Below are 15682 nucleotides of genomic sequence, written 5' to 3'. Positions count from 1 at the left end.
GGGGGTGGCTGATTTTAGTGCCTCGGTCTGTGCGTTAAACAGCAGCCTGACTTGCTTTTTGGGATTGCTAGGAAGCATGTGGACAGGGGTTACCTGGCCCAAATGTCGAGGAGCAGCAAGCGTAAGAGCTTGGTCACAGCCGGCCCTGGGGAGGTTGATGAGGGAGCTCTGGCACTGGGGAAGGGCTCTGTCTGCTCCGTCCCTTGGCATCACGGTCCCAGCGCTGGGTGCCAGCGGGGAGGGGAGGTGGGGAGGGAGCAGGAGGGGAAGAGCCGCTGCTTGTGAGCGGTGAAGAATTAAAAACATCTGCTCCAGCTGTGCGCCTCTGCGCTGATTGTTTTTAACTTCTCTCGGTAAAGCAAATGAGGAATTGGCAGTGCATTTCTTGGCAGGGACCTAGTTGGAGTTGAAGAGCTATTTCCCTTTCTGCTCAGTTGGCCCTTTCTCCTGCCCTCCCTCCCAGACACGTAGCAGCTCCAGGTTGAGCTCAGGTGAGACATCTGGGCTCTCCTGGCTGGGGAGGATGGTGAGAGGGCACTTGATAGCTCTTCCCACCCCCTCCCACCCATCCTCCCATCCCCTGAGAAATGCTGCAGTAAATGTCGTGGTGTTACGAGCTCTGTCTAAAGATGTGAGGCTCGTTCTGTTACCTCATCCATCTGCTTTCAGAACTGGCCCATTAGAGGAGAGAGCACAGGCTGCTCGCTTGTGCAACCGGAGAGTGAGGATGGGAATTGCCGCTCCCAAGCGTTGGCTCCGCTCCGGGCTCGTGGAGCAAACTTTCAGCCTCTCCTCGTGGGTCAGACCTGGCGTGTGCAATTCCTGAACTCTTGCCCTCTCTGAGCTCAGGGTGGCTGATGCTGGACACAGCTGCGGGCGGCTCAGGAGCTTCCTCCAAGCTGAGCAAGCATCTGAGCAGGCCGATCGCTCCCTCCTCTGGGAACACTCGCCTGCCGTGGGATGTTTGCAGCCCCTGGAAGCTGCTGTTAAGGCTCAGGTTTGCTGCCTGGGGAAGGAGTGAGTCGGTGAGGTTCACCGGCCGCACTCGCAGCAGCTGGGAAGTGTCAGGCCGGAGGCAGCGCTCTGCAAGAGATGCTTCCTTCGTTTACTGAAGGCAGTACCTTGGTGGGGAGGGAAGAAGAGGGGTTTTTCTCTCTGATGTGGGGGAATCAGTTCTGTCTGTGATGGATTCTCACTGCGACAGGCTCTAAATGGGAACTCCCAGGGGAAATTAGCCTGCAGCTTTTGACTTTATTAAATATTCTCCAGTGCTGTCCCGAAGGACCACTTTTTCGTACTCTGCAATGTTTCATCTGTATTTTCAACATCACCCACATGAAGTGTGACCATGTATGGCCTATATTTACATTAAAGTGTACGCGCAAATAGTTAAGAAATAATAGATAGCACGTTCTGTTCTTCAGGTCTGTAACATGATGAAATCTTATAGGTAGATATGAAAATCTCAGCTGGAGACATTGCAGATTATTATAAAGTCTGATAGCTCACTTAGAGCTATGGCTTGTAATGATTGATTTAGCCATTTATTAAAACACCTATTTAATGATTGATTAAGCCTTTATAAACTATTTGTAAGTTCTAAAATGTGACCTGATGTATTTTAGCTCCATTAGTATCTAGCTAATAAAATACACTGTGGGCTTGAAGTGCCTGTTAGGTTGACAGAAATTATGTTTTAGGCCTTCCATGTGTTGAAGTTTTAAGTATCTTGTTACAGATTCTATTCTAGGTGTGTTTCAAAGTTCGGAAGTACAGTGGGGCTGTTCTGGCAGGGGTGTGTTTGCCTTGCGGGTCTCCCCGCTGCTGGGACGGTCCCTGTTTGCTTTGGCATCACTGGTCTCTCTAATCCGTCATCCCCCAGTACCGGCATCGAGCACCCGAGGAGCGAGTTCATCTTGTGCCTGCCAGAAAACAGACCCCAGGTCTGGGAACCAGCAAGAGATGCTCCTGCTTCTGCCTGGTGCCTGCGGATGCTGTCCCTGGGGGCAGTTTTGACAACGCTTTTTGCTGATACTGAGCAGAGCCCCGGTAATGCTGGGAACTGTTAACCCAGATCCTGGCTGACTTGGCTTCCAGATGGAGCAGGTGGTGTCCTTCGCTTTCCTCTGTGCCCCTCTCTGGTCTGTGCTGAGGGAGCTAAAAATCAGGAAGGGAGGGGGACGGTTTGCTTGGAAACACATGAAACCAAGTTTGGATTTAGCTGGAGAGGCTGGGGTGGGGAGAGGAGGAAGGCTGCGCCAAAAGAGACGAAGCGCAAGCTAAGCTCTGCGTCCTGCTTTGTGTCTAGAAGTGTGTTGTCTTCCTGGATTTTCATACAATGGTTTGGGTTGGAAAGGACCCTAAAGATCAGCCAGTTCCAACCCTCCTGCTCCCGACACCTTCCGCTAGGTGAGATTGTTCAAAGCCCCATCCAACCTGCCTTTACCTTTATTTAACCAAGTACCAAAATCTAAAGGTAAATTCTGCTCATGAGATTGTTCAAAGCCCCATCCATCCTGCCTTTACCTTTATTTAACCAAGTACCAAAATCTAAAGGTAAATTCTGCTCACAAGATTGTAGGAGACTTTTTTTGTTTTTTTAAAAAAAAATCTGCAACCTTTGTCCGTGTATAGAAGCATTTTTTCCACAAACTGCTCAACTTTCCATTTGCTCGAGCTGTACAGAGTTGCTGCTGGGATGGGCTGTGTAATGGGATATCTGAGTCGCAGCAGGAAAAGCCTTCTCCAGTTTAAGCAGACCTGATTTAAAAGCAGATTCAGTCAAACCAGTACAAACTCCTGCATGGAGAAATTAAAACTGCTTTATGTCTGACTGAAGTCAGATTTCCTCAGGTCGGTAGTTACTGCCGAGGGATGCTTGAGCGGACAAGGAGTAGAACCTCTCAGGCACAGGTGGAGTGATACACGCTGCCCGGGCAGCAGGGGAAGTTTGGCAAGGAAGGGCTGTCGGTTTAATTTGCAAACTTTTCATCCGTCCCCACTCTTGCCTAGCAAGTGCCTTTCCCCTGCCCATGGTTGAATGGCGCGGGTTCAAAGAGGCGACGGTGTGTTTTTCCGTAAGAGTCGGAGCTTGTAAGACTTGGTAATGTTGTGGCGGGGCCAGCGATGTAAATGAGCACGTGGGAATTCAGGGGATGTGGGAATGGTCTTGCCCTGTTGGGGGCTGATGCAAAAACACAACTCGGAAGCTTTTTTTGAGCTTGGGCTGGGAGAGCGGGGAGGTGATTTTTGGGGGAGGCTGCAATTTATAGTTCTCTTTCCATGTTGTCAGACAATTTGGCATTCGTTTGCTTACAACTAGCATCAGCCTGCAGCATTTGTTTGGTTTTTTTCTCCTTAATCGGTGACCAGCCGCGCTGCGGGAGACACGGGGAGAAGGGCTTGGGGCTGGTGGTCTGTGCCCTCTTGTTTGGTCCCCAGCCAGCTGTTCTGCAGCTGTTTCCACTGCGAGACCACAGGGGTTTAAACTGGGAAAGGGTTCTGGAGCTCACCCCTGCAGTGGGAGGAGACAAAGCCCCCGCAGTGTTGCCCCAGTTCCCTCCCAGCCTGCCTGCAGCCCCCTCCGAAGGGACCTGTGTGGGTGCTGTGTTCAAGTGTCGGGTGCTTCTCTGAGGCACTTCAATAGGGCAAAGAAAGTTAAGGTTTCTTTACCCTTTCTGACTGCTTATATTTTTTTTTTTCCTTGATTTTATTTTGTCTGGAAATTTTTAACTTTAACCCAGGGCTCGGAAATCATCCATGGGGGATGCTGATGGATTGCAAGGGGGGAAGCGGCGAATTCCCCTTTGGGTAAGAGTTTACCATTCGAGCCTTGACCTTGTTAGAACATGTTAACTCAATAAAAATCAGAGTATTTAAAGACAAGTGGCTTCTTCCTGCCTTGAGGGGCATAATTAAGCTGTTCCACACCCCTTAAATCAGAGCTGTGGGAGGAGGACTGAGGAGCTCCCCACCTCAGTCAGTCCCTGGGCTCCATGGGCTGCGCGGAGCCGCTGCTGGGAGAGCCTGGAAGCTCTGGGAGAGCCCGGCAGTGATTGCGTAGGAAACCCACGATTTCCCAACAGTGGGGAGGGTGACATTCCTCCTTCCACAGGGCGAGCAGTTCTTGCATCGGTTGAAGTTGCGGTCGGGTGTTTTGTATTAAAGCAGACAGAATTTCCTGGGCAGAGCCTGCAGCAGAGCTGCGTGGGGGAGGCGAGCCGGGGGTGGTTGTGTTCGTCCGTAAAAATTCCCGTGCAACTAGAACAGCCGTTTTCTGAGGGTTTCGTTGTTTAAACATTCCTTACATGTGTGACGATCAGGGGAGGGTGGTTTGGCTGGATTTGTGATCCCTGTGTGGGCTCGGGGAGGGGTTTGTAGGTCCGTGTCTGTCTGTGCCTCGGGATGGGGAGTCCTCGCGGGCACCGTGGCTATTTAAAGTGAAATCCACCATCCTTGGCCATTCCTGTTAAACTACGTGGGCTGTTAACTGCAGTTTTTTCATGAGCAGCTCAGCTGCCCAAGCAGAGGTGATGGAGATTTGGGGAGAGTAATCCTCTTAGTTTATCCCTGTGTAAGCTGTCCTGTGTCAACTTGATACCAAGGGAAACTCGTTGCCTTAGCAGAGGCAGTTTGAGATGCTCTGTCTTTTCTAGATGTGGGTAACCAGAGTTCGTCTTAATTTAAATCTGAGGCCTTGGTCAAGGTTATAAACTCAATGCATGAAGGTCTGGGAAGCATCCTTAAGTACCCCCAGATGGACTCTGGATAGATTATTATGCTGTAATTTGTTTCTATTGCTCCACAAAAGCAGTATTTGACCTTGGGACTATGACTCTGCTGTCCCCTCTACTAGCATCCTCTGTGCTTTTGTCCACACCACTTTTGTCCAGATTAAATGATTCTGACTGTACTGAATGGGTTAGAGCTTCTCTTTGCCCATGGGAGATGTTTCCCTCATGGTTTTTCTTTTGTTTCTCCTTCGTGGCTGATGGGCTGGAGAATGAGGAACCTCAGCCCCGGGGTAGGTACGTGTGGGGTGACTGACGGGAGGTACCTGCTTGTGTCCGCACAGCGGCAGCGGCCAATTGGGCCACCCAGTCATCCTAGGAATAACCTGATGTTAGCAGCTGAGGTGGTGATGTGTTCGTTTGGGTTTTCTTTTTTTTTAAGTAGTAATAATTATTGGTAGTAAATTGCTTTGAGTTCAGCAATAGCAAAACAGGGTGGACTGATAGCCCAGGGACTGGGTATTTTGCCAAGAAACAAGGCAAAACTCTCCCCTCCCTCTGGTACGACGAGATGGGGAGGCCAGAGGCTTCTGCACCCCTGTTGCTGGTGCTTGTTGCTTCCTCCTGGAAGAGCAGACCCCTCGAGGTGTCTCATTTGTGCAGCATTTATTTTGGTTGCCTTTCAAGGACTCCTTCGATCTAGTCTACAGGCTCCCAGAAGCCTGTAAATGACAGGCTGAAAATCATCGCTCCAAGCCTACAAGAGGCAAAATACAGAGTGTGACCGGGCTACAGTTTGAGAAGTGTCCTGATCAGAAAGCCAGGACCCCTGGTCTGCTGGGGACTCACTGATGGCTTTGGACAGCTTGTTGTCAGCAGGACAGAGCTTGGCAGGGAAGCGCTGAAATCCCGTTTGCCCGCTTGTGTGGGTTCAGTTATTAAACACATCAGGAATCCCCATCTGCTTTGTAAGCCTGTCTGTAGAAACATAACCCAAAGCTTGGCTCCTGCAAAGTGCCATTTGCCTTCTTCATTGGAGGGAGCTGGAGCTGCGCAAGACTCCTCCTTTTCAGGGTAAGACTCTCCTGGGGATGCAGAAAGCCCTTGGCGTTGCGATGGTTGTGTGCCAGGGCTCCTGCAGAGCTGTTGGTTTGTGGATGGGCGGCTGAGAAGAGGATGGAGGAGGAGGGAATGCTCTCCCGACCCCCTCTCCCTCGCTGCAAAGTGTCCAGTGTTCTGTGAGGTGTTGTATGCTAATATTGAAGGGGTTTATTTTTTTGTGCCTCTAGAGAGGCTTTGACTTTCTGTCGAGAAGCTATTAATTACCTAGACAAGGAAAGCAGAACATACCCAGTTAATGGCTCCTACCGCTTAGACCTGTCTCTCTGGCTGATGGGCTGTGAACTAATGAGCAGCTCCTTTTGCTGGGCCACCAGCGAGCTCCAACTTCTCATCGGTTTTCCTGGAGAGAAATGAAAGCAGCAGCAACATGCAGGAACAAATGGCTGGAATTCCGCTATTAACCCGGGCTGAAAATTGACTCTATCTGCTAGTAATTACCTGGGGAATGTTAGCAGAAAGACCCTCGTGGAGGGTTCAGAGCTGGTATTTGACAGGCGATCACAAGCAATTGAGTTAGCGTTGCTCAAGTTCCCATCGGTGTAGTGATGTGGTGGGTGAGTGTAGCGACTGCCGTGCAAACTGGAGAGAAATGGGTTAGTTTAAAACAGCTCCGCTCCCAAATGACTCCCTTCTTTAGTGATATTTTATGGCACAGCTGCACAGCATCTCATATATTTTTGAGTACCTTAGTTTACAGGTCATTTAATTTATTTGCAGGCTTTGTTTCGGTTCCCTAGGGTAATTTTGTTCCTTTGCACATGTCTTCCTATGGAGGCATTAAATTGTGCAGTTTGTCACAATAGTTCAGCTTTTATGCCGGCAGTCAGAACTCTTCAAAGATCCTCCTGTGAAGTTTAGACTCCTGAATCATTAGAGGATCATGAAAGAAAAGGAATAATTTAGAAGGCGAAGATGTTTTGTCGTCTTTGAAATTGGGAACGTGCGAAAGGAGAAAATGTTTAGCGGTACAATCCGCCTCAAAAGAACTTATCTTAGGAACTCCAGAAAATGAATTTCCCTTCTTTATTCAGGATGTAAATAATCGAAAATGTCACTCCTGAGCTGAGTAATTTGTTCAACAAAAGGATCTCGAGGAGATGACTCCCCTAGCTTTCATGAACGTGCCCGAGACATCAGAGGACCTGTCTTTTCAGCAATATGAGCTGAAGGGTTTGAAAATCAAATGAGCAGCAAAAATAAATATATAAGTCTCGCAGGTGCTTTGCAATCTCCCTTGCATTTTAAAAGCCTTGTTTATCTGGGTAGTCGGGGGTTTAGGTTAACTCCTGGGAGCTGCGAAGGGGTGTAGGGATGATGTGTTGTTACAGCGCCGGTTGTTAATGTGCTGTTTAGTGTGCTCGGGAGCGTGGCTGAAATAGTCCTGCAGTTACTACATCATTATTGCACGTGGGCAAAGAATTGCTTCTTCCCCCCCCCTCCTTGATTTAAAGTTGCTTGTGTGTGTATTTATTAAACTGAGATTAGTACTGCATAACCATTAGCATATTTAAGCCCCGCTTTGGTGTAAGGGTTGGGGGCAGCTGAAAAAGATGTTTTTTAGGGTGTGTGAGGAGGGGACCGGGGAGTGGTGGGGGTCTGGCTGTGGGGAGAGAAGGAGCTTTGCCCTGGAACAGGCTGTGGCTGCTCTCAGCCCCTGGTTCAAATTGGCCTGGATCCGGGCTGGCTATGGCAGGACGGGGCGATGCTGCAGCGTTTCAGGCTGCCAGGCCAGGGTTGGGGTAGGACAGGAGGAGGGTTTGGGTAGGACAGGAGGAGGGTTTGGGTCTGTGCCTTTGCACAGTCCATCTTGCCCCGGCAGATGTGCCTTTTAGTTTCAGCTCATGCATTTCTATATCTGGAGCTGTGGGCTGGGCTTCCATCAGAAAACAGAGCGTTTTCAGCATTTTTTCCATCCCTGGGGTTTCAACTAGTCAATTCTGCTGCTTCGCTTTTGCTGTCCGGTGCTGGTTTTCTTATCTGTCTCCTTTCTTGGCTGCTTAATCTGTGCTCTGGCATCTGACTGTCACTCCTTTCCTCCTCTCATCCCCTGCCCCGTTTCCCTTTGCAGTTCCAGTGCCCGGGTGGTTTCATGTTTAGGGTTGTTTTTTTTTTTTAATTTCCTCTCCAGGCGTTTCCATTTGTCTTTGCAGATCATCTTCAACAAAGGCCTCGCAATGGTCTAATTTATTTTCTATTTCCAGCCCACACTTAAAATAACTCCTTTGTTCACTGAATGGCCTGTGCTTGGATCCAAATCCCACCTCCCTTTTTTTTTTTTTATTTTTTGTGTGTTTTGGGTTTGGTGGGGTTTTTTTGTTTTTCCTTTTTTCTGTTCCTTGTATCTTTAATTACTCAGAGTCTGTTTTGGGCATTTAGACCACAGCTTCCAGTCAGTAGCTGTGTGTTGCATTTGCAGGGGATGGGTTTGCAAGTCTGTGGGTGCCCTGGTACAGGAGCACCGGGAAAATCTGACAACTGGAATGGGGAACCTAAAGGAAAAGAGGTACATTATGGCAAGATTTGAAAAACAAGACCTGAGACTGGAACTGTGGCCCAACTGGCACTTGGTGTGTGGCTCGTGCATTTTAATAAAGCAGCATCCCTGCACCTGAGGAACGACAGCCGAGCCCTCCCGCAAAGAGAAATGGGTTTGTTCGTTTAAGGACGTGGGTGCCCCTCTGGGAGCCATCGCAAGGTCACTCGCAGCCTCTCTGTCGGGGTCTGGCAGGTGCTTAAACTGTGTGAGACGCGTTGCAAGTCTGGGGGTGTCCGTGGTGGGGCAGGGGGGCAGGTGTCTCGTCTGCTGCCCCGCAGCCAGGTTCTGCTCCTGAGGGTCGGGGTCTGAGTGAGGGCTGCTGGCAGCAGGAGCTGCAGAGCGCGGTTGTCACACGCTTTCCTCCGCCAGAAGCATCAGGCCAGCGCTGTGTCGCCGCTGAGAGCAGCCTGTCTGGCGAACCTGCCTTTCGAAACGCGATCGGGAAGCAGGGCCAGCAAAATCCAACCCTCTGACCTTATTCCATGCAGCTGCAGTGCCAAGATCTGTACACAAATGCTGGCAAAGGTTATCTCGGGGCAGAGCTAAACATGGATCCCGTGCCCAAAATAGCTTGGAAAGACTGAAAAGGAAAAATGCAAGTCGCAAATCCTGCTTTGCTGCTTTGGGCAGTGATAGGAGCAGGGCAGAGAAGTCACCTTTCATCAGGGATCAGAACCAGTTCTGCGTGGAGCCACGCTGTGATGGGAGAGCTGGTGTAGCCCAGAGGTTTCCAGCAGTCCAGGGTGAGACTTCAGCTCCTGAGCTTCTGCCATCCCCTCTGTGGCCTTAGGGACTGGTTGTACCTTCTTACAAGGTAGAAATGCCTTCATCCTGCCCTGGGCAGCTTTGTTGTGATGCCACAACAGACCCTGTCTTCCACCAGATCTGCTGCTGTAATTGCTTGGGCACCCACACCGCTGGCCAGGCGGGGAGATTAATCTAGCTCAGAAGTCAGCGGGCTGAAAGAGAGAAGGGAGAAAGGCTGCTGCCGGCCAGCGAGCAGGGGAACAGCGCAAAAGCTGCTTTGGGTACCGCTGTTGAGACGCGCCTGAGGAACCGCAGGATCTGACCGTGGTGCCAGCCCGGCTTCGCTTTTGTACTCTTCCACAGCAAGAGAAATGCTTTCAGATCACATGCAGGTACGAGCCTTGACCCCTGGGGCTGGAATAACCTCTCCTCTATGCCACGGAGATCAGGATGTGCCTGATCTCTCCTGTTGACCCTGTGCCACTATTTTAATTGAAAACCTCTGTCCCTGGCTGTGATGGAATACTACCGTGCATTCCCAGGCTGCAGACACTGACATAGTTGTCTTTGTTATTCTGAATAGAGCCCTAAATTTATGGCAGGCGGCCTCCTTTCCTATTGAAAGGGCTTAATAAATACAGTACATACAAATATTTGTGTTTACTGCCAGCCGTCTTCCAATAACCTTTCATGCACATATTGATTAGACAGATCCATTACTGTTGTGTTGTGGTGCGTTTCTTAGGAGGCCTTTGGCATCACGTCTTTATCATTCTTTTTGCTTCCACTAGTCCTTGAAAGCAAGTGTGGGTAAATCTTCTGGCTGCTCCTCGGGTCTGGTGTTGATCTGGAGCTGTATGGTGTGTCCGTGCCGTCGCTGGCCGGGGGACGGCGGGCACCGTGCTTTGCTGCTGCCTGCGGGGATTCTTTAAGCATCAGGGGTTGGCCCGTCTCTTGGAGGCGAACGTGATATTAATTAAGCATTATCGACAAAGGTCTCCTTAACTTCTGTTCCAAAATACACGAGTTGACTGGAGGATATGCATCTTTTCTTTCTTTTTTGAGAAGGGAAATTGTCGCGTTTAGCGTTTGAGTAAAGATGACTTGGGTTTTTTTCTTCCCAAAACTTGCATCATTTAATGTAATTGGACATTAGCTTTGTTGTTGGTACTCTCCAGTTAAATGTGTCCTGGGCAGTGGTAGCAGCGTTTCACTTACTTGCCTTGTCTGCAAAGCATAGTAGTAACTAGTCATTGCCTTTTAATAAGTTCTTTTTGCAGTCATTTTGTGGACTATCTCCTTACATCTTTTCTAGACCATCCGTGGTCCATAGACCGGAAATTGAGTAACACTACTCTGGATTTAAGAAACAAAATATTCTGTTAATCTTATTTCAGCATGTCCTTGCTTTTTTTTTTTTTTTTTTTTTTTTAAGAAAAAAGAAGTTTATTTTGAAGTTGAGCACTGATCTTTAAAACTTTTATAAGGATGGCTGAACTGGTATTTTCTGTGAGCCGGGAGCGTCTTGTTGTTCTTACCTTTCGAACAGATGAACTAAGGCGTGGAGTAATCACAGCAACTCGCCCACATTTACACCGGGAGCAGCAAACCAGGGACCTCAGCTGCTCTCCCTGAGGAGCACAGAGCCGATCGGCAGGGTTGGCTCTAACTTGGATAGAGCAACGAATGTGCTCAATGATGTTAATTAAGCTTTTTGCAACTCAGTCTAATTACAAAGCCTTATTTTAGATGGGGTTTTTGCGTGATCCTGACGGTATCGGTGCCTGCTTTTGCTGGGCTGAAGGACCAGCACCCAAGAGCACAACCCTGAGTGGTGTTGACTGGGAGCTCACACATGGCTGCGGGGCGTCATGAGCTTGTCTGTGCCTGTTTTTTAGGCTGGATGTGAGTCTGCTTGGCCCTACAGGCTGTGCCCAAGCTGGCAGATGCTGGCGGGCACTGGGGCAGCTGGGTGTGCGAGCAGAGCTCCTCTGCGGGCAGGCGAGCCTGCAGCAACTTGCCGTAGCTCATGGAGAGCTTTCACAGTGTAAATTAGGGAGAACAGGTGATGGGACATGGTTTTAGGCAGCAAACAGTACTTGAGGGGGCGAAACAGAAGAGCAGGGTGGTGGTGGTTTGCTGCGTGGAGTTGCAGAGAGAAGGAGGGAGAAGTTTTTGAAGGTCTCGGTGGTGCAGCAGGATCCTTGGGAGCCTCCCAGAGAGGTGGAAATAAATGGGCGCAGGAGCCTCTCTGGGCTCTCACCTCTCCTATAGGTTTGTGTCACAGCCCTCCTGCTGGGTTTGCAGCAGGAAAAGCTCCAGTTTTCTCCTGTTCCTGATCAGAGCCTGTAAATCTCGTACCTAGGGCTGTAATGGCTAACGCAGGTCTGCGGATAAAACCGACTCTGATGGAGACTCCAACTGGTGGGGGGGAAATACTTTTCCTGTGAGACAATGTCTGTTCTTCATCAAAATCAGTTGAGAAAAGTAGGAACCAACCAGTTTGATCTTAAAGATTTAAAGAGCCTGGCTGCACTGTTTCTTTTTTTATTTCCATTAATCTGCTCATATTGTTTGTGTTCTTCTCTTAAAAATAATTAATAAAGGGTTGTGGTATCTGCTGCTGGCAAGAGGTGGCCGAGCAGCGTCCCAGCTGCCCCCAGCTCTGATATGCAGCACCAGGACATCCCCAGCAAGGTGTTATGGTCCCACGTTGCTGCTGGCCAAGGGCCCTCCCATCCCCAGAGCAGCACAGGGCCAGGCACGCTGCCGCGGCCGCTTTCTTCGCACGCAGAGTGTAAAAACAGGCTCTAAGGCGATGGCATCCGTGGAGCTGCCCCAGTGCTTTGGTGACCTCATCTGGCTCCAGCCCACAGTCCAGCTGTGGTGGAGAACGTCCAGGGCCTTAGACTTGGGCTGAGATCTTGCTGGTGACCTGCGGCTCCGTGGTTCGCAGGTGTGGGCAAGGATGGACAGTGCTTCACCTGTTTGCAACTGTGTGACTTTTGTTTGCTTGTTTGTTTGTTTTACTCTTGGCTTTCCAGGGCTTCTTGTTGAGGCAGAGTTAGTTCGCTGCCCTGGGTAAGGAAAACACCTTTAATGGTCCTTGTAGCGTGTGGTCAGTGCACACCACCCCCACGGCTTGTGGGCTGTGGGACAGGACAGTTTTGTTGGCTCCTGTAATTTCACCTTATCCCTCTGCTAGAGAGTTAACTTTTTGTGTGTGTGTGTGGTTGCACAGACAGAAGCAAAAAAGCTTTTAAACTGTTATAGAGACTTGACGCTGGTGGCTTTGTGCTCAGTGTTGAGTTTCAGAGCCGAGCTTCTGATCCGAAGAGTTTCAAAAAAAGAAAAATCATCCCATTTATTTTATTGTAGACAGCTGCCACGGCATGGTCTGGTCTATCTGCTGAGCATCCAGGGAAGTGGTCAGCTTGGAGTGCGTATATATATACACACATATATATATTTTACTTGTGCTGATCAGCTCCTAGGTGGCTGCAAGCCAAGATGTCCAAGTTTGAATCCGTTATTAGGAAAGTACCTTAAATTTCTCCTGATCCTGGCGAGCTTTTGGAGCACTCAAGAGCATCACGCGTGTGTCCTTGGCAGCTTCAGGGAGGGTTTTCCCCGTAGCAGTGCCCGTGGGCTGCCAGAGGGCTGCGAGGGGGCTGGTTTGTCCCCGGAGGATGAGCGGATGTTGAGCTGCGTGGTCCCAGCTTGGAGTGGGAATCGGCGATTCAAATCCCATCCAGTCGGAAGCGTGAGGGGAAGTAGAGCAACCACACTGGAAGTATAAATAAGCACCGGCTGCTTTCTGGGTGCTGCTGAATTCCCCCTGTGCGCCAGGGGCTTTCCTGCGCTGCGGGTGTGCTGCACCGAGCACGTCAAGCTCCTGCGTGGCTGCCCCAATCCGGGATGAGGTCTGGCTGTCCCCAGGCCACTGGCGCTTCCTGAGACCCAGATGGCAGGTGAGGTGCCCCAGGGCTCAGCAGGGCTGTGTGGTTGCAGGGCTGGGGGGAATCCCAGCTCCTGTGCAGGGAGTGAGCTGGAAATGGGGAAGGGACCTGGTCATCCCTCCTCTCCCTGCCCCAATGGCCAAACCTTGCTTGGCTGGTTTCCCATACGTACCTTGGCAAAATCCCTTTTCCCAAAGAGGCTCGCCTGACCCTTGGGCAGAAGCGTGGTGATGTTTCTGCACGTCTGTCATCCTGAAGCCTCAGTGGGAATTTACTGAAAAATACTGTTATTTTGAAACTTGACCTCCTTGCAAGAGGGCCTCTGCAGGCTGCTTTCCTCATGCTGTTGTTGCCCTGCTTGCTGGGGACCGTTGCCTGGGTTTGATTTTATTTCTGGCTGGGGAGCAGTGCGTGGATGGATGCCGGCAAACCAGCGAGGCAGTCCTGTGCCTGCCTGCAGCAGATAGCAAGTGGTTTATCAGCACAGGCTGATCTGTGGTCTCACAGGAGAGGGGGGAAAAAAATAAAATAGAAAAAGTTCCTCTTTTTTTCTTACTTTATTTTCCTCTCCCTTTCCTACCCCCTTTTTGGGTTTTGCGCACGCCAGCTGCCGTTTCAGTTGAAATTGCGTTGGCTCGGGCTGGCCGCGCTCCCCACGCGTGCGTAGGGAGAGGCTGCCGGGAGCTCACGGCGCTGGAAGCTTTCCCCTCTGTTCTCGGTGCGCTGATGAAAGATTTTGATACTGCCAAAACAATTGCACAGTTCTCTCTGTAATCCATACACCTCGACTGGGGAGGAGGCGTGCGGGTGTGCTCAGGATGGAGAATGGGTCCTGGCAGTGTCCCCCAAACCCAGGCAGCAGTGGGAATTACTGATGCTTTGTACAACTAACCACTAATGTGAGAGCAATAGTTAGTGCACCATAAACTGGCAGGGATGAAGGGCAGCATCTAGAAGTTTGTGAGAGTTTTTTTGTTGAAGTACAGTCAAAATGCGGGATGCTTAAAATCCTCACCAAACGGCGTGAATTATCTATAAAAATCAGTAACTTGAAAATGGAGAGTCCTCCCGCTTTGTTGTTTTTCCTTATTTTGTTACAGCTTCGAAAGGAATTGCAACATGTGGTAAAGCAGCGAACGTGTGGGTGACAGGGGTGTTTGTGAAATACCCTCAGGGCCATGGTGTCTTTTCTGGCTCTTGGTCCTGATCAGAAAGGCCAATGGAGGTGGCGCTGGAGGCGTGTGACACGCTTTAATCCCGCGTTTCAGTGTAGCCCCATGGATGGACACAGCTACCGGGGAGGTCGGTGCCCGGCGTGTCCCTCCTGACATGGATCTGGGTGGCTGCAAAAATGGTCACAGCAAAGGAGGTCACTGAAAAAAACACTTGAAAGTGGGGTTTGGGAAAGGGATGGACCGAGGAGGGTCCTTGTGCCTTTGGACCTCATGTTGAAGTGTCAGTACTCAAGCTTGTGGTTTTGGAAGTGAGTCACCCCCCAAAAAAACCCCAAGAGACTTGGATACATAGTTCAACAGGGTCCAAGTAAATTGGTGGCAGTTTGCAGGCCTGGTCCTGCTGGTGCTGGGGAAAGGCTTGCTGGGGCGGTTGGGTGGGATGGATTTTGGGATAATCTTGTATTTGGACTTCCTTGTAATAGGAGAACAGCTGGAACTTGGCCATGGTGTTTGCCAAGTGGAAAACGGGGCTGCTGGCGAGTCGCGAAGGCAGTGAGGTTTTGGTGATCGCCCAAGGCTCGATGTGCGTGTGTCTCGTGGGACCGTGGTGAACTGAATTTTAACGTGTTGCTTTCCCGTTTCGCTTTCAGTTGTTGCGTGACGTTGAAAGTGCACCCATGATGAAGAGGAGCTCTCGGCTCTCCTAATTCCTCGTCGGTGATTTGGAAGCAGCGACTGCCGCCCCTGCTCCTTCGACATGTCTGGATCCACGCAGCCCGTGACGCAGAGCTGGCGCGCTGCTGAGCCGCGCTACCCCCCGCACGCCATGTCCTACCCCGTTCAGATTGCTCGACCACACGCGGTAAGGCGCCAGAGACTTCCCACTTCCCTTCCCTTCCCTTCCTTACGTGCTCGCAGGGCAGGAGCCACTTGGTGTGTCCCCGGCACTTTTTTTTGCTCCGCGGGTCTCGGATGTGGCTGTTACAGAGAAATCAGACCATTTCCGTGCCTGTGGTGCGTGGGATTTCATCGTTCCTCTCTTGGGATCCTCTTTTATTTCTCCATATGGTGCTTTCAGCTTTTGTCTCCCTTTCCAGCCTCTCTCTGTGCTTGCCATGGCAATGCTCTTGGGTTCTGGCTCATAATTTCTGAGCACCCAAGTCCATTTTTCTTCCTGGCAAGAGCACCGTCAGTTGGGTGCCGTAACCAGCTTGAGGGGAAGGTTGACCATCAGCGTGTGCCTCGAGCTCTCTTCAGCAGGGTCTTTCCTTGGTGCTGAATCACAAGGGAACGAGCATCCTCTCCCACGTGTGGGCTTCCCACTTCCCAGTGAGCCCAGTCCCTGCTTCTCACACCCGTGGGAGAGAGCTCTCCTGATTCCCAGGCTGTGGGTGAAGCTACGGCTTTGCCCCT

At 50.5% G+C, this 15682-nt stretch overlaps 1 protein-coding gene across 1 annotated transcript in view; it reads left to right on the top strand.

The window, feature by feature from the left end:
• Positions 1-15026: 15026 nt before the first annotated feature.
• LOC104270681 (nuclear receptor corepressor 2-like) overlaps positions 15027-15682 on the top strand; it is a gene marked incomplete at its 3' end in the record, with an annotated part of 47048 nt that continues 46392 nt past the window's right edge. Inside the window, exon 1 of the mRNA XM_009865111.1 lies at positions 15027-15131. Coding sequence (XP_009863413.1) covers positions 15027-15131 — 105 coding nt within the window. The remainder of the gene's footprint in view (positions 15132-15682) is intronic.

Source organism: Apaloderma vittatum, unplaced genomic scaffold (assembly GCF_000703405.1).
Source record: "Apaloderma vittatum isolate BGI_N311 unplaced genomic scaffold, ASM70340v1 scaffold23572, whole genome shotgun sequence".
NCBI lineage: Eukaryota > Metazoa > Chordata > Aves > Trogoniformes > Trogonidae > Apaloderma > Apaloderma vittatum.
The sequence above is the reverse complement of the archived record's forward strand: the minus strand, read 5'-3'. Positions and strand labels throughout refer to the sequence as shown.